General features: G+C 39.9%; 2 protein-coding genes across 2 annotated transcripts; one reads left to right on the forward strand and one right to left on the reverse strand.

Moving 5' to 3' along the window:
• Window positions 1-5,210: 5,210 nt before the first annotated feature.
• LOC100892590 lies at window positions 5,211-10,271 on the reverse strand. Its single transcript, XM_030994336.1, has 7 exons — window positions 10,215-10,271; window positions 9,243-9,765; window positions 8,622-8,672; window positions 7,233-7,402; window positions 6,440-6,575; window positions 5,653-5,708; window positions 5,211-5,255 (listed from the first exon to the last, which is right to left on the reverse strand). Exons 1-7 carry the CDS (start codon window positions 10,233-10,235, stop codon window positions 5,211-5,213), a joined length of 1,002 nt encoding a protein of 333 aa, XP_030850196.1. The 5' UTR covers window positions 10,236-10,271.
• Window positions 10,272-15,881: 5,610 nt separating this feature from the next.
• LOC100892301 lies at window positions 15,882-18,511 on the forward strand. Its single transcript, XM_003727380.3, has one exon. The coding sequence runs from the start codon at window positions 16,244-16,246 to the stop codon at window positions 17,816-17,818; it is 1,575 nt and encodes a 524-aa protein (XP_003727428.1). The 5' UTR covers window positions 15,882-16,243; the 3' UTR covers window positions 17,819-18,511.
• The last annotated feature ends 6,322 nt before the right edge of the window (window positions 18,512-24,833 follow it).

The following is a 24,833-nucleotide window of genomic DNA, read 5'->3' on the forward strand; positions in this document are numbered from 1 at the left end:
GATGTTTTCTTGTCAATTCATGGGTGTTGAATCTGAATCCGATGAGTGCCAGACGCGAAACCTTGAGCATTTCTCGTAAAATGCGAAAAAATTCAAAATGGCCGCCAAAATGGCCGCCAAATCATGAAAAAGCTCATTCTATGGCCATTTAAAAGATTATTTGATGTTTTCTTGTCAAATCGAGGGTGCTGAATCCGAATCCGATGAGTGCCAGACGCGAAACCTTGAGCATTTCTCGTAAAATGCGAAAAAATTCAAAATGGCCGCCAAAATGGCCGCCAAAATGGCCGCCAAATCATGAAAAAGCTCATTCTATGGCCATTTAAAAGATTATTTGATGTTTTCTTGTCAAATCGAGGGTGCTGAATCCGAATCCGATGAGTGCCAGACGCGAAACCTTGAGCATTTTACGCAAAATACGATTATTATTTTTGTAGTCGATACCAATATAGTGAACCCAGCAGGCTAGCTAGAAATCAACAAAGTTTACTTTGTGTAATGGGAAAGTTATATACACGTATAAATAAAATAATGAATAAATGAGCATATAGATGATATAGATATTCATTGTAAAACATATTTTTGTCCATTATAGACAATCATTTACCATAATAATATTGATGTCTTTCTAGTCTTACCACCTCCATAATAGCAGTGCCGAACAAAGTCAAATATTATTAGTCTTCACAACTGCTAATGTCACTGTCACTGTCACTCTCTTCTGATGTCTTGTTCATTGGATTTTGGCAGCGGACATCGCCCTTACAGCGGCAGAATTCCAAGCATGCCAATGACGATTTGGTGCAGCTGCACTGGGCTGTTCTGTAGTCGCTCTTACACCCACACTTAATGATATTGAGGACTTCTTCCGGTCGACTGGCTGATCATTTTCAAGATAGACGGGTTGAATCGTAGAAGACTTCATCCTCCATCCATTCTTCAATGGGTCTAGGGCTGGGGGTACTGGCTTGCCAGCAGCCACCCACAACGCTACCTGATAATGGGCACGCTGGCAATGTGGCCGAAAAGCGGCCATAGTTGGTGTATATAAGACTCATTAATTTGGGAGGTACTAGGCGCTTGCCACCAGCCTTCCTTGTGAAAATGTTTCTTCGCATTGTGTCAAGAGAGTCATTTGGTTCTTCTCGGTACAGGGATGCCAGTATCTCAAGCAGGATTATATTACTTCATCGAGAGGCGTTTCATGCAGTATTACCAAGGAGTAGAGAATCAGGATAGGGCTCCCAATTCTTGAGTGCAGATGCCTTTCCTACTCCATAGAAACAGGAAACGGTATCGCATCCAGTCAATGCATGGGCTCCAAGTAGATTGGGCATGATCTTCGTGTGTTTCTTGATAACCTTATTGACATCTATGACTTCTCGAGTGCGAGACGTTGATTCCATTACCACCTTTGTTGTGTGTGGTATTCCATTGGTTTGGAAATGTAGATGGTGTGCAAGAATGACCAGAACATCTGTGTCATCGCACACAACTTTGATAGGTGAGTGACCATCCTTGGATCATGCGGATCAGGTCCAATTACGATCAATCGTTTGCCCTCTGGTACTTGCATGGAACACAACTGATCTACGATCATCTTGATGACTTGTTGCTTGTTTGCAGTTACATTTAGGATGACGTTCTGCTTTGGCAGTGACTGTTCAGCTTGTATACACGGTTGCAACCTTTTGCACGTGCTGTTCGGCAACAGGACTTGGTGCTGCTCTCGTAGTATCTGTCAAAAACCACATGAAGAACTGGACAACTGTCTGCATATTTCATGAACTTTGCTACAGCAACATCTACAAAGGTACACACCTTTGCTGGAGAGGCAGGCCAAGGAACTTTTCAAAGAAGAGCACATCCATCAAGAATGATAACATCTGGCACCTCTGCACTTCGTTGACTACACTCAACCTTGATCCTTAACTTCAAGACGGACTTACTTGTGCAACGTGCATCACCATTATTGTCGAACAGTGCGGGTGGATAGGGAGCCAATTCATAAGAGAATAAGGTTTTGGTTGAAATCGCTTCCCTTGATGATGCCATGATCCCGATTACCCGGGCGTAGATCATCTCTGTATTGGTAACTATAGATACCTCACCTCTTGATGACATATCAGAAGCCTTTGCCATTCCTTTGACTCTCCTCTTTATTGTGTCATGGAACCCATTCGGCAACTTTCTTTCGTACTCGTTCATCTGATCAGTTCCAATCTTGATTGCATCATCGGCATTTACTGCTGGATCATCTACAACCTGTCCAGTGTAGATGTTCACCAGGCTTGAAGGAGGATGCTTCTCACTGTCAAATACATCTATACATGTCGATAGCGACTCTCGAATTCCCTTTTTGTCAGCCGTATCTTATTTGATTCTTTTGAGACTCTCTTCTTTGTGACAAGTGACAACTTTTTGATCTTTCCCTTCTTGCACGGCTTCCAAGTCATTCTTTAGTTGTCCAAAGAGGCTGAGAGACAAAGCCCAGATAGCAAGGGTAGACTCGTTCAAAGTGGATGGGTGGATGGAGGAAGGGTTGGGTGGATGGAGGAGGGGTAGAGTGGATGGAGGAGAGGTAGGGTGGATGGAGGAGAGGTAGGGTGGATGGAGGAGAGGTAGGGTGGATGGAGGAGAGGTAGGGTGGATGGAGGAGAGGTAGGGTGGATGGAGGAGAGGTAGGTGGATGGAGGAAGGGTTGGGTGGATGGAGGAGAGGTAGGGTGGATGGAAGAGGGGTAGGGTGGATGGAGGTGTGATAGAGGTAGGGTGGATTGAGGAGAGGTAGGGCGGTTGGAGGAGAGGTAGGATGGAAGGAGGAGGGGTAGGGTGGATGGAGGAGAGGTATGGTGGAGAGGAGGTGTGATAGAGGAAGGGTGGATTGAGGAGGGGTAGGGTGGATGGAGGAGGGGCAGGGTACGTGGATTGAGAAGAGGTAGGGTGGATGGAGGAGAGGTAGGGTGGAGAGGAGGTGTGATAGAGGTAGGGTGGATGGAGGAGCGGTAGGGTGGATGGAGGAGGGGTAGGGTGGATTGAGGAGAGATAGGGTGAATGGAGGAGGGGTAGGGTGGAAGGAGGGGTAGGGTGGATGGAGGAGGGGTAGGGTGGATGGAGGAGGAGAAGGGTGGATTGAGAAGAGGTAGGGTGGATTGAGAAGAGGTAGGGTAGGAGGAGGGGGGTAGGGTGGATGGAGGTGTGATAGAGGTAGGGTGGATTGAGGTGGGGTAGGGTGGATGGAGGAGGAGTAGGGTGGATTGAGAAGAGGTAGGGTGGATTGAGGAGAGGTAGGGCGGTTGGAGGAGAGGTAGGATGGAAGGAGGAGGGGTAGGGTGGATGGAGGAGAGGTATGGTGGAGAGGAGGTGTGATAGAGGAAGGGTGGATTGAGGAGGGGTAGGGTGGATGGAGGAGGGGCAGGGTACGTGGATTGAGAAGAGGTAGGGTGGATGGAGGAGAGGTAGGGTGGAGAGGAGGTGTGATAGAGGTAGGGTGGATGGAGGAGCGGTAGGGTGGATGGAGGAGGGGTAGGGTGGATTGAGGAGAGATAGGGTGAATGGAGGAGGGGTAGGGTGGATGGAGGAGGGGAAGGGTGGATGGAGGAGGAGAAGGGTGGATTGAGAAGAGGTAGGGTAGGAGGAGGGGGGGGTAGGGTGGATGGAGGTGTGATAGAGGTAGGGTGGATTGAGGTGGGGTAGGGTGGATGGAGGAGGAGTAGGGTGGATTGAGAAGAGGTAGGGTGGATTGAGAAGAGGTAGGGTAGGAGGAGGGGGGGGGGGTAGGGTGGATGGAGGAGGGGTAGAGTGGATGGAGGAGAAGGTCCCTTTTCATAGCGCATGTACGTCGTTTCAATGTACATATCGGACAAGATGCCGTTCCAAATGCCATCCTGATGGTGCATCACATGTTCTCCATCTAAGAACTGCTTGAGTAATGCTGGTGGCAGACGTTGCATGGAGCGGAGATAGTACAGCCCATAGCGTGCATAATTGGTATGCCCTGAAGCAAAGAAATAGGGAAGCATTTCTTTGACAGCTTGCAGATGGAGAGACCAGTCACCCTCCCTCTCAGCTCTAACAAAAGCCATACAGATGAGCATGGGCTTTACAAGGCAGTTCATCCACAACTTTGTAGTTCGACTCCTTTGCTTGCTGGCTACTTCAATCAACTCGTCAAAGTCAGTGAATTGGTGGTCTTCCAGTACTGATCTTAATATCTCCTCAATGACAAGTCGAAGCGCCCTGAAATTCTGTGGGAACTTCTTCCCAGACAGAAGTTTTGGAACTCCAGCAAATCGTGACTTCAGTATGTCTTCGAGCCCACTTCCCGACATAAAATAGCCGATACTTCCTAGAAAACTAATTATCATGTGCATGCCGCCTAGTCTGGGTACAAACTTGGCAAATCTGTCTTGGTTAGCCCAGACTATGTTTACCATCACTTGGTAGAGTTGCTGATCACACGTAAGAATTGTCTATTCTTGACCTGTAAGTGATGTCAGGAACTGTGCCTGTACCATTGCCGTCATCATTGTGTCAGGTTCTGCTGGTGTCATATCCAAGAATGGAGTGTACACTACTGTAGTCTTGGTCCTCAGTTGCTGTCCACTGTCCCGTGCATGCTTTGTATTGAAACCGCTAAATTCTGGGCAATCCTCGTTTCTTGTCACGGCCTGTAGGAAAGCAAGATCTTTTGCTGCTGCTCTGTTCTTGGAGACTTGCATACTTTCATCTTACATGTTGTATATATCAATTACATGATGTGGTAGCCAGTTAACCATGGGTCTAGCTCTCATATGCTTGTTTCCATGGTGAATATGAAGGACATGGCACTAGCCATGTAACAAGTCACCTGACTCCAACTAGAATGAAAAGTCTCAAATTTGTGTTTGGGTCATGCATACAAATGCATACAAATGGGGCAGTGTACTTTATGTGATGTTTGTGGTAGATGTTTGTGTGTGTGTGAGGGGTGGTGTGTGTGTGAGGGGTGGGGTGGGTGTGGGTGTGTGCCAGGGTGGGGTGGGTGTGTGTGTGAGTGAGCGTGTGTGTGGGTGTTTGTATAATTGTTTGCGGGTGATAATTGCACATTTAGAAAAAACCTCTGAGGTCTTAAATCGTGCTCATTAATGGTTTTATTAAATGTGTAATTAAATTTATTTGGCGGCCATATTGGCGGCCATTTTGACTTTTTCGCGTTTTACGAAAAATGCTCTAGGTTTCGCGTCTGGCACTTATCGGATTCGGATTCAGCACCCTCTATTTGACAAGAAAACATCAAATAACCTTTTAAATGGCCATAATTAAGCTTTTTCATGATTTGGCGGCCATTTTGGCGGCCATTTTGAATTTTTTCGCATTTTACGAGAAATGCTCAAGTTTTTGCGTCTGGCACTCATCGGATTTGGATTCAGCACCCTCGATTTGACAAGAAAACATCAAATAACCTTTTAAATGGCCATAATTAAGCTTTTTCATGATTTGGCGGCCATTTTGGCGGCCATTTTGAATTTTTGCGTTTAACGAAAAATGCTCAAGGTTTCGCGTCTGGCACTCATTGGATTTGGATTCAGCACCCTCGAATTGACAAGAATCACTCAAAAAACATTGTATATATAAAAAAACATGGTTCAGTCCCTTTCCTATGGGGCCTAGCCTGGACTATGACACTTGTAGGTAGTTTGCTGGAGTAAGCCCCTATCATGGCCAGACCTGTCGAAAAATTGACGTAACAATGGAATTCTCATTTTTGACATCGTAATTAATTAGATGACCGATGCACCGTTGTTGGCGCTATAATACTTGTTCTCATTTTTGTCCTTTTCTTTTGGCGGTTACTCGCATATTATCTTTTTTTTTTTACATTATACGCTGCATTTCTAAAACTTCTTTGTATAACCTCCATATCTTAACGTAGTAATCTCAACCTCCTCAAGTCAGTTTTCTTCTGCTTCAATCTTTATTTTTTAACTTTTATTAATTTTCCTTCTTGTTTTTTCAGCCATAAATAGGTCGATCTTTGGGAATCAATACTGACAAAAAGCCCTTGGGCATCGTTTATGATTATAAAAGCAACATTTTTTTTACGGGCAATATTGTTATTTTCAGCTTTTATTTTACATGTGACTATTATCATGATTTTTGCATTGGAGTTGACTAAGAGTTTTATTTTGGAAGTGATATTTATCAAATTTTAAAATGGCCCATGATCTGACTATTGTCTTCTATCTATCTATCTACCTATCTATCCAACTTTATAATCTATCTATCTATATATCTGTATATTTATTTATCTATCAATCTATCTATCTAGCTAGCTATCTTATCTATCCATTCTTTTTCGATATTCCGACTGTAGTTATAAATAACGTACAAAATAAGAGTCCACAGAACGTCCATTTCATCAGTCATGTTTTCTATTTCAAAATGGTGCATTCACTGACCGATAGAGTATGAGTTGTATTCTCTGGCGTGAGCCCCATTAATGTCCCATCCACGACCCTCGTACACGAGACCGTCGCCCCCGAGCAGAAAGTTATATCCGATGTCCCACCAGCCATTGGTGTCCATATGATAATTCTGTAACGAGAAGAGAACATGTTCGCCTAGCAGTGGCGTAGAATGAGGGTGGCACGGCAACACAGCCCCCCTCCCTCTCCGTCGAGTGATGAAAAACATAAAATTGCGAGAAAAGGGAGAAGGAAAAAGGGAAAAGGGGAAAAGAATTTAAAAACAACCTGCCTGGACCATCTCTCGTCTCTTAATGGGTTGTCTTGTAAATTCGTGTGTCTATTTCCGAGTAGATTTCCGGACTATCTCTGTGAAACATATTTTGTATCGTTAATTCTAATCGCATTTCAATATTTGTACCACGTACTTTGCAATGTTAATCTTTTCTCGTTAGTAAAACTCGGAAGCCCAGTATTAATTCTAATCCTAATCTTAACCCTAATCCTAAAACATTAAACGAACCCTAACCACAAGCTATAACCCCAATACTAACTTTCATCTGTACTACCAATATCGACATCTAAATATGCGCATTCATTTAAAAAGAGCATGGTCAATAATTCCTTGCATAGACCCTCACTTGTCATCCTACGATTTTTAAAAAAAGAAGAAGATTGGCTTGACGCAGTCCTCCGTCAGTCAAATGACGCATTCCTACGTCAGTCAAATGACGCAATCCTCCGTAAGGCCAATGCTGCCTCGTGTGCAACGCGCATAGAGACTCACCTGAATCCCTCGGACCGCGTTCACACAGTCTTCGGTATTGTTGCATTCACTTGTGTCTGTATGATGAATGACCAGGTAAGGGGTTGGGACGGAGAGGGGCTCCGTCTCTACGGCAGTCCGTGCGCCCCACTCCACCCGACTGACGATACGGGGGCATTCCGTTGGTTGCACTGGAATGCGGACATATACGAGAGAAAAGAGCATGTTTCCAGATAGGGATGCGTAAAAGAGGAAGAAAAATAAACAATTACATAATTATGCCTCATGATGAGCTATTTTAACTAAAAAATATATTATATCAAAAAGATATATGAACATTGATTATTGTAAACAAAACATCGAAGTGTTTCCTTGTTGATTATATGAACGCGTTATTGTTCATTTCATAATTCTACAAACAAATATAAACCTTGAACATGGCGAGTATTAGCTATCTGTACGGTTTATGAATTTACAACTTTTAAACAATTAACCAGACCAGGAAAATAAACTCCGATTGAGTTCAAAGGTTTTTCTGAACTTTATGGGTACGACATTGCCGAGGGCTGACTTCTTTGTTCTTGGACGTGTTTAGTGACACTAAAGAATTTATAGTAATCACTGACCTCGCAAATTAAATTTTAAATACGAAACGTGCCACGTCGATATAAAAGAGCAGTTTAGGGGGACGCCACGCTTCTGTATTATTTATATAGCGGTAGTACTGTATTAGTTTGCTCCTGAAGAAGACATAGGGCGTTGACAATTTGAGCGACGTCATCGAATATTATTATTGGTTAAATTGTTATTCAACCCCTGCATCCACACTTTCTATTTCCAACATGTAAAGAGACACACATTCTCTTTCACGACCCCTGTATAAAGAGAGCATTGAAGAGGCTATTCTACTCTTTACAAAATGAATTTTAACTCTCAACTCTATTCCACAAAATTAATTCACAGCATTATTTCTTTTAGCACTGATCATAATTTATTCAATGATATATTCTTCCTATGAATTTGATTAAGTCATATTATAAAACCTTTATTTTTTTCACATCTATTACCCACTTCCGTTATCCCACCATCAATATTCTTTGAATAAGGTGTACAGGGTACCTATTATTTTGTTATGAATGCACTATTTGTAATGACATTTTAATACTATTGTCTTTTGTGCAGTATTTGAGTTTTATCATTAATGTAAATTGTACTCAATTAAACCGCTAGGCTGCCATGTACAATATTTTGTTTTTCCACAATAAATCAATCAAGAAATAGATTGATTAATAAATTATATATGTCAATGGCTAATCACTGACCGTCAATTCTGATAAATTGATAACACATGTCATAAACACACCTGCAAAAACACATTTATTACTAAAATACTAATCTAAAGTTCCATACCTGATGTTATAGGACTTTCTGTTGTCGAGGACAGGCTTTTGGTTGCTGATACTGACATGTATTTACAAGAAAAGAAAAATAAACATATATAAAGGGGCATAATAAGTGACAATGATTAGTAAACGTTTTGTTTATCCAGGAACGTCTCGTCAGCACCAAACGTAAAGGCAGGGTATTCGCTACCACTGCTGCCATGTATCTGTTCCGCCATCTTTCGGTGAAGGCTTACAAAGAGCTATTTCCGGTTATTTTCTTGTAAGGGGTCACGGGTCGAAATAAATCAATGTTTCTCGTGAAGTGTTCAAAATATCTAAAAAGCAAAATAGGCGATGTCAGAATATTCGTGCTAGGAGGCATGGATCTCAAATATATCTTGACAAGAAAATACAGGCGTGTTTTGTGAAGTGTTTATGTGTTTAAAATATCTTAGGAGAAAAATAGACATACAAAGAGGAGAAAGGGAACAAAAAAGGGATTTTCGTTGTTGTTTTGTTTTCATCGGGGATGGGGCGAGAGAAAATAAACCCCTCTCACGTAACACAGCCCCTGTTTTTCGTGAACAATATGAGATATATTGATAGGATTATCCTTATCATAGGTTGAAACAAATATAAGACTTACCGGAAAAGAAAATGACAAGGCCAAGAACGACACCAATAATGACCACGACGAACATAGAGATACATATCGTGAGCTCTCTTTCCCGTATTCGTCGCGCTTCGGCTGCGACGTCGGCCTTCCTGGTCAACGAAAAATGCTGTCTCTCGACATCGTCCGCGTTATGCCTAGACACGACGTCATTCATAGATTCGTACTCCCGATTGTCCACGTTCGAATAGCTCTCCACCGAAGTCTCGCTCGCCTCCATGACCTCGACATCGCCGACTGTTACCTCTCCCCGGCGTTCATCGATGACGGTTTCTTCGGGCTTTGAAGCCTGGACAACGTCGGGAACATCACCGGCATCGTGGGTGTCATTTGGTTGTCCAACCGCAGCCTCCTTCTCCTCCTCGTCGTGGACTTCTGTGCCGGTTTGTAGTTGGGGTTCGTATAACGGGTTATCGAACACATTGTCTTCCCACTGCGACGAAGTCGACCCGTCCTCGACATCGGAGTCGTCGTAATCGACATCGGGAAGGTGAACCTTAAATTACGTCAAAGAAATAGAATATATCGTCTTACCGGGTCACATGTGACCTGACACCATTTTTATTTTTGATCGACCGTGTGATGTCACAAGGCTTATCAGTAAGTATTTTACTTAGATTTATAAGTCTAAAATGCGATTTGAATACAAGATAAGTAAATTACTTAACTTAGCCATATACTTAGTAAATTTCTTACTTATGCTCAGTATTGAATTGAATACCGGCCCTGGTCTCTGGCCCGAACGGCAGCTTTCCATGTATTAAAAGAACAGTGTCGTCTGTTAATGCCTAGTAGTATAACGACGACGTAGAAATAAAAGCCATACATAAAATCAATGAAGCCAACGACATCAACAGAACCTATATACATTTCGATCCGTTGAAGCATAACGAATGAATGTTTTAAATGAGTATAAATAATTACATCAATTGTGATTACTCTTACCGGTAATTGTGAATTCGCCATTTTCGAACGCTTTTCTATTGTTCAGCCTATAAGGACAATAACGCCCAGAAATGTCACTGCGCTTGTTATCTTTTTAAAGACCCCAAAACAAGAAGTCGTAAATGCTTCGAACCTTCAATTGATAATAAAACGTCATAAAATCGTGATCATAATCTCCACACAAACATGCACCATGCATGATATAGACTTGCTAATCCCAATATAATTCATTATTTTATCATCCAACCATTCCGTTTTATTTTCGCCGTTTTATTTGGAGGTTGAAGTCTATGGACTTTGCTATGATAATTCTGGAATACTCTCTCTATATAAGTTCATATCTTGAATTTGGATTGTTTTTCTTTTTTGAAATACAACTTCCTCTACTGGGCATACATTGGTGTCAGTGGTACAGATTGGTAGATATTTTAAAAGTACATTCAAACATGTCTATGAAGGTCATCCAAGGGTAACATAAAAAACGGACACTGGACACAGGTGGCCTTTCTAGACAGGTTTTACAACATATATTTCTTGGTTGAGGAGGACAAAATACATGGCCACTATAAAAGAAAGGTGGCCTTTAAAGAGAGGTGGCCACAAATAAAGGCTTGACTGTACTAGGAGAAGAAGTCTGATGTAATTTTCTTATTTACCTGTTGTCATGTACCTTGTACTTTGTATTGAGGTCTTTAGACTGCTACAATTAAATAGTCCTTTGTTAAAGGGACTTGACGTTTTTATAACACCATGTAAACAACCATTACCTTTCACATAAACATAAGGCATTGAACTACAATATGTTTTATTGGTCTCCATTCTGGGCCCACTGTTATTCACTCTTTTTGTAAATGATATGCCAAAATGTATTAACTGTTGTGAAGTCGCACTGTACGCTGACGATACATGCATATATACATCAACTAAAGATCCACAGGAAGCTGTACTTAATTTGAATAATGACCTTATACGTTTATCTAATTGGTTGTCTGAAAATAAGCTGACAGTTAATCTGAAAAAATGTGAGGCCATGTTCATGGGAACAGCTCAACGTCTGAAGAAAATGCAACATGTATTTGATAACTCTGATATCTTTATTGATGGCATAAAAATTCAACAAGTCGAATGTTGTAAATATTTGGGAGTCGTTATTGATAGGAATTTGCAGTGGAAAAATCACGTTGAATATGTTAAGAAAAAAGTTATAAAATACATTTATCTTCTGAGAAGACTCCGACCATACATTAACCAAAATACGGCACTGTTGTTCTACAAAACCATATTGCAAAGCCATTTTGATTACTGCAGTCCTGCTTGGACAAATACCTGTAAAACATATCTTGGAAAATTACCAATTCTACAAAATAGAGCTCTCCGTACAGTGTTAAAAGTGGATTATTTGTTTCCTTCTAATGATTTATACCGATTACTTAAACTAGACCGACTGAACGAGCGATGGTCAAAACACCTAGCTTGTATCATGTACCGATCAATTCACCAACTCTGCCCAACCTATCTTAGCAATTTTTTTTCTTTCCACCAATCAAAATATAATACAAGATCTGGCCCACGTAAATTAAAACTTTCCCAACCCAAAACTAATTACGGTAAACGATCACTTGTCTATCGGGGTTCAAAGCTGTGGAATTCACTTAGTACCATTGCTCAATCAATAGTCTCAATTCAAGCATTTAAACACTTCCTTCAGAGTAACCCCATCAGATGATTTGTTTTATTATGTTTTGATTGTTTTATACGCAACAATTTTATATTTGGTTTTCTCTCTCGCCTCTCTATTCCTTGTTTCTTTCTTTGCCCTATCCTGCACATTTCTGTTTTTTTTAATGTATATATAATGATTTGTTTTTGTTTTGTTTGCTTGTTTATCATTGTAATCATATCTCAAATGTATTTTATCAACAATTTGTTTTTTTATCTTGTGGATGGACCCCTTTGAAGACCAGCTTTTAGCTGAAAAAGGTGATCCTTCCCATATGTGGAAAATAAATAAATAAAAATAAAAAAATACGCCTATTACATCAACTCATTTATATAACTATCTATTAGAGATGTCCTGGGCCCGTCTTACAAAGAGTTACGATCGATCCAAATCAATTGTAAGTCCTCCAATCAATCGCAAGTTTGCAGTCTCCTATCTCTTATGTACATAGTTACGATTGATATCAATCGAAATTAAGTTACAATTGATATCAACTCTTTGTAAGACGGGGCCAGGTCTAGTGGATACGTCACTGGAATGTGAATGACATGGTTAGCGGTTCGAGTCCCGCTGAGAAACCAATGTCCTTTGGTAAGATATTAATATTAATCCAAATATTTCACTCTCCCTCCAGGAGTAGTAAATGGGTAAAAAGGAAATCTTCGAAAGCTTGAACGCCTTTTTTAATAATAAGATAACAGGGCCCTCAGGAGAACAGTATTAATAATGATGAGGCTATCCTGGGAAATCCAAACATGTCATCATTACTTATATCATTATGATAATTATTGTTATTGATATCATTATTATATTTATTATTATATTTATTTTATCATTTTTATCATCATTATTTTGTATTATTATTATCATTATTATCATTGTCACTATTACCATTATCATTATTGTTATTATTATTATTGTGGTTATTATCATTATTGTTATTATTATTATTATTATTATTATTGCTGTTGTTGTTGTTGTAGTCGATGATGAGACTGAACACAAAACGACCCCCCCCCCCCCCCTTCAACTCTATATTACGTTTCTGTGTATCATTTTAAGAAAATTGTTAGCTACATTTAGATAAGAACTTCAACGAGATTTCAGGCAACTGTTTATATTCCCCTAAAGGCGCCTTGCGAGATATCAAACAAAAAAAGAATAGGGGAGTAATGCCGCCATCTTGTGGTCAGTGGTATGAAATGATCAGAATACAGATAAACCATATGTCCTCTCTCAAGTTGACCTAACTTCTAATTAAAACATTTCGTTCTTTGATTAGTTTTCTTCAATTATGTTAGGCATTTCTGAATCACCGAGAGTTATTGAGAGTTATCCTTTCCTGCCTTGTCTAATGTTACTCTTGACTGCGTATTTCACCTCAGTCATTTATATCTTAACACATACAAGCATGAGAGTTCCTTTACGATAAATCCTTCCCTCAGTGCAGATCCATCTATACACAGAGTTTGGCCAACTTGGTTTCACTGGGTCACAACATGGCGTATATTCTTTTGTTTTGTGCTTGCCTTACAAAGCAGTAGTCGCCATATTGTGTCCAACTCGAACCGGGTTGGCCAAACTCTTTGTATAGATGCCTCTGCCACAGTGGCATCAAGAACGTCCTCTATGAAAGATATTTAGGCAGGCTGACGAGAAATGTAAATACTAGGCATGTCAGTAGCAGTTCTAGAACATGAAATGGGACTTGAGGCGAAGCCCTGCAGAACACATTTTGAAATACACGGAGACGAAATACTGGATACGTGCTCATGAAAGTTCATTATTCATTCATGCACATTCAGTACACTCCATGATACACATGTGGAAGTATTATTTAAAAAGGGGAAACAAAGGCTATTTATATAGCACCTCCACCGCTGTAGGAGTGATTATTTCAAACTGTACAAAATGGGACCTCTTCATGTTTTGAAGATATGTGGATATTCGGGGTCATATTGCGGTAATATGCTAACCGTGAACTGATCTATTTAAACAGGGCACATATAAACAAATAAATTTAAGAACCCCAACCCAGCCACGGACATGTATTTGTGCGGTGATGAAAAGCTTTGGATATTTTTTTTTCCTTTCCATACCTATTTGATTGCACTTTATAATGCTTTGTTTTGTTCTGTTTTGTGTTTATAGGGGGAGTGGGTTACGTTTGTTTCGTTTAGTTATAGAAAGAAAACTTCACCCGGCAACCATAGTCAGCGCACTGTCCACTGGCTCAAGCTAGGCAATAGCTTTTTGTCAATGAAAGAAGCTGAAGTAAAGAGCTGTGAGTAGAAGTGTCATGAATAAGCTACACCAAACATGATAATTGATCAATCTAGGAATAAAGGAGAAACAGATAGACATACAGACAGAAGGACAGAAAGAGATGCCAATTTGCGTCTAAGATGATATAATAGAGACAATGATTATCTAAAGAGCACTAGGGAGACTTGATTCAGAATGATTCAGACAGATGAAGAGATATGAGAATGCTCACGTCATGTGAGAGAAAGGGAAGATCACAAAGAGAGAGAGAGGAAAGAGAGAGAGAGAGAGAGAGAGAGAGAGAGAGGAGAGAGAGAGAGAGAGAGAGGAAAAAACAAGAATGAGAGAGAGAGAGAGAGAGAGGAAGAAGAGAGAGATTGACAAAGGGGAGTGATAGGGAGAGATGGAGTAAAAGATGCAGAATGGATGTTGCTCTATCTGTCCGACTCTCGTGTTGATGGCAGTCAGGTATCACTGTAGGATGAGAAGTGAGAGATAAGATAGCCCGGGCTGCGAAATTAATTTAACTTGACTTAAAACCCATGACATAAACAAAGTCACCGTTTCTATCAACCTGTTTTGTATAGTCAAAGCACTGGAATTTCGATATCCTCGGGATGTTTTGTCACAGAGCGAGATTTAATACAACTCATCTATACAGTGGCGAAGCGTGATTTGAGGGGATGTTATCCAGTGAGGGGGCACTGGTCTTACTCGGAAATAAACACTACATGCGAATTTACAAGGCTACTGATTAGGGTCAGGGGCCTGCAGAAGGAAGATGCATGGTCTAGGCATCTTCTTTTTATCGTCCTTCCCCCGTTCTCTCATTATCTTTCTCTCCTTGTACGCGTTTACAATCTTTCTTCACCACTCGATTGTGAGGGGGGGATGATCCCCCCTTGCCCCATGTAGCTACACCAATGTATATGATTTGTAATATTCCGGCAAACCTCAGTTTAAAAGAGGGGGCATATTTGCCCTATGTTGTTACCTTCTTCTTCATCCTATGTTGAAGTATATGCCACCATGTTGTTGGTATATCTTCGTACTTTAAAGTTGTGCAGATAATGTACAGTGCTGTGGAAGATCTAATATGTGTGGGGTTAAAAAGAAACCTTAAACACGGAAGTTGAAATTCTCGCCTGGCTAGCCTCATACATAATTATCGACATACTACAAATGATGGGAGCGTTCCCTATTGTCTTCGTAAGAAAGGAAGAAAGCGCTCTCTTAACCTCTTTCTATTGTCACCTCAAACATCTCCGCTCAGTCTATACATACATGAACTCAAGGAGGGTATTTCGTCACAAACCAATATACCAGAAGACACAACCATTCTTTAAAAGGGGATGTTGTTGCACGTCAGTAGCGAGTGAAATTTGTTATCGATCGGTTGTTATGAGAGTTGTGAAATTTCACGCTTGGTTAAAAGTCATTGTAATATACATCCACTGGCTGTGATGGCTATTTGTATAAAGACAGCCGCGTAGTTAATATTTGGTAACTGTTCGAAAAATAGATTTAGAACTTGCAGCGAGGAAAAAACCCAAACCGCTGCAATCAGTTATGAATCTAGCGCTGGAGAGTGTAAAAGGGAACCCCCTCTCATCGAATGGTTTGTTCTTATACAAAAGAATGATGAGCAAGAGTGATTTTTAACAAGGACCGCACCCGGGTGTCTTTTATTTCCCCAAACTTGTTCGCCTTCCATTCCTAGGGAATGAGTTTCTATGGGGCAAGAGGTGGGAACGTGTTTGGTTATTCATCTTTAAGTAAACAGTGAAGATACCTGGCCTTTTCTTTAAGGATAAGGTTGCATACCACCGCCATTGCACAAACAGGGAGTTGTTTTCTATTCGACTTAAATCATATTTGATTCGAAATTTTTCCATGGATAATGACTGATTTTCTTATACAGCAGACAGACGTATGCTTGGTGGAACTTTTGGTAGGCTATTAGAAGCCGCAGCGACGTCATCGGTGATTTGAACCTCTGGCGCCAGCATTGGTAACGCAACGTAACGTAAGTTGGAAAGATAAAATGGCGTCTCAGTGTGGATTATTGTGCCATGTTATCGTCTTGGTGCTCTGTCTAGTCCATCCCAGTCTTCAGCAGGACGTTCCTATCGTGATGGGGCCTGTTAACTCCCAGGCAGCCGTGGGGACGGACGCTGTGTTCTACTGCAAGGTCCGGGCAGGCCAGGGGCTGGTCGTCTACTGGATCCTGAACCGGACCATAGCAATAGGACCAAACGTAAACAGGAACGAGGCTCTCCCGAAGTACGAGATATTCGGGAACGCATTACTGGGCTATTATAACCTGAGGATCAAGAACGTTACGATCGACGACGACGCCGTCCAGTACGATTGCCTGGTTGATACCAAGGGTGATGGGTCCAACTACGAAGAGGGTGCGACGTTGAGCGTCGACAATCCTGCCTTGGAGCCAATGGGTCCTGTTTGTCTGGGCGCAACTGACAATGAGATCGTGTTGGATGAGGGAGATGAGCTTGAAAACTACAGATGCCAGTCAAGTGGAGGTAGACCCCTTGGGGAATTGAAGTGGAGCTTGCTTCGTTCGGATCAAACCCTTGTCGATGTTGATTTCGACACGCAGGTTAATACGACGCCGTCAATAACCGCGACGTCAAGTTCCTACACGGTGACATCGGACGACCACGAGTCCCGGTTGGCTTGTTCGCTTACGCACCCGAACCTGAATGCCGATAGTATTTGTTCAGTCCCCTCGGGATCTGCTATGATCATCGTAAGGCATTTTCCCATCGTCAACTTCGGTCCTCGACTCGACGTTCACTATCTCGAGACGAAGAACGCCACGATCAGGTGCACGGCTACCGCTTACCCCGACTTAATCACAAGCATCCCCCAGCTGAGTTTCTCCGATCCCGACATGTTGATCGCGACAACGCTTACGGAGGAAGGGGTCATTGACGCAGTGATCCGAATCTCGCAACGTTCCGATGTCGGAAAAAGCATCAACTGCACTGCTGCAAATGCGAAGGGGAGCACGACGTCGACACTAGAGATCGAACTCACGCCCAGACTTCCCGTTTGGCTGCTGATGGTGGTACTGATCCTCGCTTGTCTTGTGGTTCTACTTCTGTCACTTTGTTGTTGCTACTGCTTCTGCAATGGTTGTAAGCCGAAGGCAGTCGAAGACCAACCCGATCGTGGTGACATCAAGGCAGCTGGGTACGAAGTCAACGAATCTCGATCGGCGTCCGTGTTCAAGCCTAACGGCCTGAATGGCACGGACCCTCGCCCCATCAACAACGACGACGCCGACAGTTTCGGTGATATCCAGCTCAACGACTACACGATTTATCCTCTTCCCCTGCCGTCGTCCGAGCCCACGACCGAGTTCAACGACCACGAGACAGGCGAGTACAACGATGGCTACCTGTCGCCCGATGCTGATGAGATGTTTCCTCCCATGGTCGAGGATGAGCATCTGATGGATGAGAAGAGGATATCAACATTCAAACCTGATGATGAGATGAATGGATTCGCATCACCAACTTCTCCCCCTCCTCCTCCACCACCGCCTCTTGATCTGGACCCGCCTCAACCCATCCCCTCCATCGAAGATGATTAACTCTAATTTAACTAAATCCAATTTTATACCACTGCTGTTTGTTATTCAAAACAAGACTTTGTACCGGATATTCAATAACCATAACCATATTTATTCTTTTGCATTTGTCACTCTTTTCTATTTTGAAAACACAAAAAGATGTTAAAAGGATGTTCAATGGCTATATTAATTCAACATCAATATATTAGATTGATTTTATTCTGTAGACATTCCTTGCTAGTACTTAATTTTTTTAAATATTTTGTTCTATAAGAAGCTTAATAACAAAATTCAATAGCAGTTGATTAGATTTTCAATTTAGTAGACACTCCATATGGCGTATACCATTTTTTCTCTCTTGTGAACAAAAGGTGTTCAAATATATTTAGAAAGTATGTCAGCTCGATCACAGGTGGTCGTATTTATGTATAGTGATTTGATTCAGTAGATATTTGAACAATTGTTATTTACTTTTAAAATCACAACATAACAAATACCATCAGGGGAAAATGTACACTTCAGAAATAGCAGGTCCCCTACCGTTAATGGTGTTGGTACAATCATGTATTTATACCCCTAAAACAAACTTTACTTCATGTGGCAAGATATGATATTATTTTCTGAAATGCAAACGTGATTTGATATTTAAAATAGGTTGTTCTTAATGGTGTAGGGCCAATTGAGATGTCATTGTTCAAGGAGTTTTATTATGATAACGATTTATGATAACGATCAGTTTGACAGTACGTCAATATTTCATGTTTTGCGCATTCAATTCGATATTGCACGTGATTATCCAAGCGCGAGTACAAAGGCAGATAAGTCATTATTTTGTCGAAATGTTTTCTTAATTATGTTAAAAACTCAATGTAGCTTTATAATTTGATTTATATTAATCTGTTTAACTAAAAAGTACAGTATTTGTATGCAAGGTTTCCAAGAAGTTTCAATTTTCGTAATGGAACCAAATTTAATGCATAAGTCTGTGTGAAATGCCTCAATACAAATTATTTCATTCACCTGATAAGGATAATGGTATTTCAATAGACAGAATCCGAACTGCATACATTAGATGTTGCCAAGTAGGACAAACATTATGGCTTGACCTACCTAGCAACACTTAATATATGAAGTTGCATTCTGTCGATTGAAATACTATCATTATTATCAGGTGAATGAAAAAATATTGTATTGAGGCACTTAACAAAGACGTATGTATTAAATTTGGATATATTACGAAAATGGCCTACTGTAAAGAAATGTTTGGCTTGTACCCAGTAAATCCCGCTGGGTCAAAGATATTTTCTGATTTGTTTTCAATTCTAAGATCAAGCATGCGATCATTATTTACTGGGTGGAATTCTTTAGAACGATTGAAACTTCAAAGCTAATGTCCTAATGGTGGACTGATGAATATCAATAAGTCACAATGAGACGGGAGAGCTTGGGTATGTGTTTCCATGAACCAGTGATGGCCTGGTGGAACTTAAAAGTCACTTCCCCGCAAGCAGTAGATGGCAGATTGAAATCCCACTGTTTCGAATGGTTTTAATGGCTTCATTTCAATTACAAGCATTACAAAATTTTCTTTACAGCAATTAAAAAGTACAGTTTAACATCTTACCTTGGTTCAAATTCACTTACATAGCTCATAACAAGTTACAGATTGTATTGAAAATCTCTTTTATTTTGTTATCTGACGATTCTTTTTTGCTAAAAGAGGTCAGATATTAATATTTTTACCAAGGTGTGGCACGCTTAAGATCAAGGGGCTTTTTAATGTTAACAAGTCAAATGTATTTGTTTTATCTGAAAGTAATGATGGTGTTTTTATAGATTTCAATAACAGCAATCTTTCATTAAAAGAGGATGCAATTTGAAGCAATTATCCCCCGTTCACACCCACGAGACCAACACCAGATCGACTTCAGACCGAACAAAAATAACATTATTTACCTCAAATTGCCCAAAAGCGATCGGTTATAGGTGTGACTAAGGAAAAACATATTTTCACTGAACATACATTTCATATTTGTTCTCTGTGATTTAATTAACAGGTATCATGTTATCGTGTGAAAATTTCACCTGAAGAATTGAGATATGTTTGCACTTATAGTTGGGATGCCAGAGGCAATGCAAATGCATTGACGCATGTCACAATAGAGTCAATTAACTGTGTCTTTGAGTGAGAGAAGATCATGTAAGAGATACATTATTCATGTGGGTTGGGCTGAATGTGCATAGAAAAGTTCCAAGGCAAAGTAAATAGCTGGTTGCTGTTAAAATTGTCAAAAATTGTTTTGTGGAATACTCTGAATGGATTAAGGTATGTAAGTTTGAATGAAAGCATTTCGTCTTGTTTAGACAAGGGTGCGAGATTTAATCATGTCCGCTAAGCAATCATGTTATTCCAAAACAAATCCGTAGTTCCTTTGTTGGTTGTTATCTATTCATGCTGATGGAAATTCTTTTTTTGTTGTAATTGTGCACATCCGTTGAACATTCGAATATGTCAGAGAGCTTAAAATATATATTTTAGATCGATTTGACACTTTTATCAACATCTTATCTTTCAATTTGTTGTCTTCCATTCACAAGATTTTACGGTTTTATTGACCGCCTGTGCTGTCGGCTACACGTGCCTTTAAATCAATCTTCAAAATGCAATATAATCATCAGTAATTCGTAATATAATAGATGCAAGTATCCGGGATGATTCGATTCAATGCTTTTTGTTGTTGTTAAGAATGCTTCGTTTGTTAATCATTTTACGATAAGTGATGATATTTTCTTATTGAAAGCTAAATGAAGCTTTGAAAACTTTCGTTCTTCAATTGTTTATCGTTTTTCAGTTGCTACAACTCTTAACATGCTTCGTCTTTTAATGGGTGGTGACAATGTCGAAGAGACTGGATCGTGGAAAACGGTTTTGTTGACGATATACAAAAGTGACATTTTAAATGACCGCTTTTACAGTCATTGGACATGTATATATGATTTGCGAAATGATATCATGTACGAATGACCATACGACATTGATATAGCGTATGTATGCACATCACACACCTTTCGAGAAGTTGCCTGATTACTGGGCCCCATTTCACAAAACTTGTCATCAGCGACAAATGACAGTTTTTGTTATAAGCTACTGAAATCCTTGCTTCTGATTGGTTATCAGCAGATTTGTCACTGAATGTTTTCATTTGTCAAAAAAAGGCTTTGTGAAAAGGGTCCCTGGTTTCCGAACACTGTCGGATTCATGTTATTATCTATTTTTCAATACACTTAAACTTCATGTACTTGATGATCAAGCGATACCACATGAAATATATTTTTCAAGATATGTTGATTGTTGGGTAGATTCTGATGTTAAAATTATAGTTATATAGTGAAAAGGTTGTATACATAATTCATATCGTGAGAAACAAACGATCCAATGTTTTGACTAAACATAGCTTTGTGAATTTAATTTGCTTATTCATTTACTGCACCGAAATAGGATATCTTTTTCGTTTTAGAATGTAGAATGCGGAAGTTTGATTATCATAGATTTTTATCAGATTCTTTCAGAGGACGCGAGTTGAACTTATTTCTGTTTATTAACCTTAGGCAATCATAGCAGGAAAAAAAGAGAGCTGTTGATACCAAGAAAATGCAACACCTTTTTTTGGCATTTAGGTTTTGTAGCTTTATTTTCATAAAGATGTGTATAATAGTACAATAATACGTTGTGCTCTGGTTAAGCATCTGGTATATTTGTATATTTTGTTAGTCTTCATTATTATTTTTTTTAATTGCAATATTGATGTTTTGTACTACTTTGAGTAATTTGAAGTATTATATTCATATTATTTTTCCAAAGTGACCTTACAAGAAATTGATCATTAAATTTCGAATGCGTTTGGTCAAGAAAAAGGCTTTCATGTTTTATATTTGTCTGTCCCCTTTATGTTTTTTTTAGTTTTATACAACAAATGTTTTGGGTATATATATATATATTAGGACTCAAATATCTTGATATCAGTACCCTCCCCAAGGATATTTTTGGAAGACTTCATGATTTTTAATAATGAGAGAAAAAGTATGTACATTATGTACATCTCTTAATTCTAGACTCATCAATTATTGTAATTGATAATGGAGATGATAAAGATAATGAGATGGAAAACAATGATGATAAGTTTAATGAAAATAATGGGGAGTATGATGACGACCTTTAATAGTGACATTGATGACGGCGGGGATCGTGCTTTTGGTGATGAGAAAAAAAGAAAGGTAGCAAACTTTTTCTATAGTGATGATGGTAATTATGATTGATATGGTACTGGTTATGTTGATGACGATGATGATGATGATGATGATTATGTTGATGATGATGAAGATGATATAATGATGAGGATGATGATAATTAGGATAATGAAGATGATATAATGATGAGGATGATGATATAATGATGATGGTGGTGGTAATGGTGGTGATGATGATGATGGTGGTGGTGGTGGTAGTGGTGGTGATGATGACGATGGTGGTGGTGGTGGTAATGGTGATGATGATGATGGTGGTGGTGGTGGTAATGGTGGTGATGATGATGATGATGATGGTGGTGGTAATGGTGATGATGATGATGGTGGTGGTGGTGGTAATGGTGGTGATGATGATGATGATGATGATGATGGTGGTGGTAATAGTGATGATGGTGGTGGTGGTAATGGTGGTGATGATGGTGGTGGTGGTAATAATAATGATTATGGTGATGATGATGATTTAGATAATGAAGATGATATAATGATGAGGAAGATGATATAATGATGATGATGGTGGTAATGGTGGTAATGTTGGTCGTAATACCGATTGATGACTGAATGGCCAAGAAATGAAATGAATATATAATAGAGGCAATTTCTTTTTCTGTTCTCAAAACTTGCCAATGTGTTGTGTGCATCCAAGAAACAGAATTTTACTTTTAAGTACATCAAATTAACAATGACTTTGACTGCTACGAAGGATAATTGTAATTTTATTTGAATATAAACAGCTAAATTAGCTAAATGGTTTTTATTACCACTTGATGCAGTTAAGAGCAATGTACTCCTTGTACTCCTCTTTAATAAAAACCCAGTACCAATATGGGGTTCGATACTGAAATTCAACAAAAAAAAAAACACGTGAAAATGAGTTTATTAATCACACTCTTTTTATGCTTGATATGATATTGTATTTTGTTCAAGTTGTTAGAAAATATATAACATCACGCGCGTAAACGCCCATAAATAAATGCCAGAACCAATAAACCTAAACCTAAATACTTCAATTCAACAAAACCCCTGAAATTGAATTTATTAATCATTCCCTTTTTTGCTTGCTTAATTTGAGGATATGATGTCGTTTTGGTTCATGTCGCATGAAAAATAAGATCAAGGGCATAAACGCCCATGAATATTTTTTGTATGTATCTTGAGCTAACTTAGACCTACCATTGTTGATTTCCCCTGTGTCTGCATATGCAAATTTATTCACAATGGCATACCAAGGCTTATTGACTTACAACAGAATCAACCATGTTGCCCTTCACACCTCAGTCACACGAACGAGACCAAAATCAGGGCAACGTTTCATGAAACCGTCATGATTACAAGTTCGTCAACAACCCATTGAACAATAACGTCATCGGAGTCATTCACGCACGATGCGCACCATCTCCACTCCCTGGGGAGTATTCCTACCATTATAGTCACCGTGAGGGCATATGGAAATTACTAACACAAAGGCTTTCGTCATCCTACCAGGTCCCCATTTCTCTCCTGTGTATGAAGTGGCAAATGTAGATTAATGCCGTGCCAAAGGACGTCATTAGTGCCGTGTCGGAGATCGAACCCACGACATTTGTATTTCAAATCAAGTGCTTAAACCATTCAAGCACGACACATCTGCATTGAAATGTTGGAATTAAATTTAACATGACTTTCGATTGGATGCCGGTCAGTGAGGTGGTCCTTATACAATCCCTAGACCGAACGAAAAATTACATCTCCGTGAATGGCCACGAATCGGCCGGTTTTTAAATCGGTGTGGGGTCGGTTTCACGGTTTGCCGGTGTGACTGAGGCGTCCCAGAAGATCCAGCCATAGAATAATATCACATTGGGGCCTCTCTTGGATCAATGTTTACTCGAGCTTGGTAAATTTGTGTTTAGACAGGGGCATTGTATATGCATGGGAGTCAGGGTCATTTAGGAGAAGGTGTGAACAAAAAGATGAGTGTGTGCCATTATGGGAAATATGTTTTTAGGATGTGGGTTAAGTCTGATGGGTACAAAATCTGCAGTCATTGCTGTAGGCTTTCGGAGGCAAGGGGGCACTGCATGGGCACGTGCTCCCCCAAACGAAGAGAGAGAGAGAAAGAGAGAGAGGATGTGGGTGTGTGTGTGTGTGTGCGCGCGTGTGTTGCGCACACTATACTCATTACTATACTCATTAGAAAACAATTAGAAAACAACGTGAATTTCAATTTAAATTATTGCATGGAGCCATATACACTAATGAGCATCTTCATAGATTTGGTTTTGTTGGTGATAATTTGTGTTCGTTTTGTAAGCAGGAAATAGAAACATACAAACATTTATTTTTATCTTGTGGGAGCGTTCAAAGGATATGGCAGGCTTTAATACAACTTTTTGAGTTAGATGAAATTAAAGATTTAGAATGGCGAGATATATTTGTTGGGTTGGTAGGTAGTTCATATAGAATAAAAATGTGTAATACCATCATTTTCATGGTGAAGTATGTAACATTTATGTCAAGATCGGGGGGGGGGGCGAGTACTAACTTTAGAAAAGATGAAAAAAAGCATTTTTAAGTATAGGGTTGAGGAGAAGAAAATAGCAATTAAAATGGGAAAGCTAGGATCACATTTCTTAAAGTGGGAGCAGCTTAAGATTAATTAAGATTTGCTTTCTTCTCCACCGTGAGCCTGTTAAAAGCGTAACTCGATTTTACGGCCTGGATAACTTATTTAGTATATTTTTCTTGAGTTGAGA

Source organism: Strongylocentrotus purpuratus, unplaced genomic scaffold (genome assembly GCF_000002235.5).
Source record: "Strongylocentrotus purpuratus isolate Spur 01 unplaced genomic scaffold, Spur_5.0 spur5_scaffold_21, whole genome shotgun sequence".
NCBI classification, from domain to species: Eukaryota; Metazoa; Echinodermata; class Echinoidea; order Camarodonta; family Strongylocentrotidae; genus Strongylocentrotus; species Strongylocentrotus purpuratus.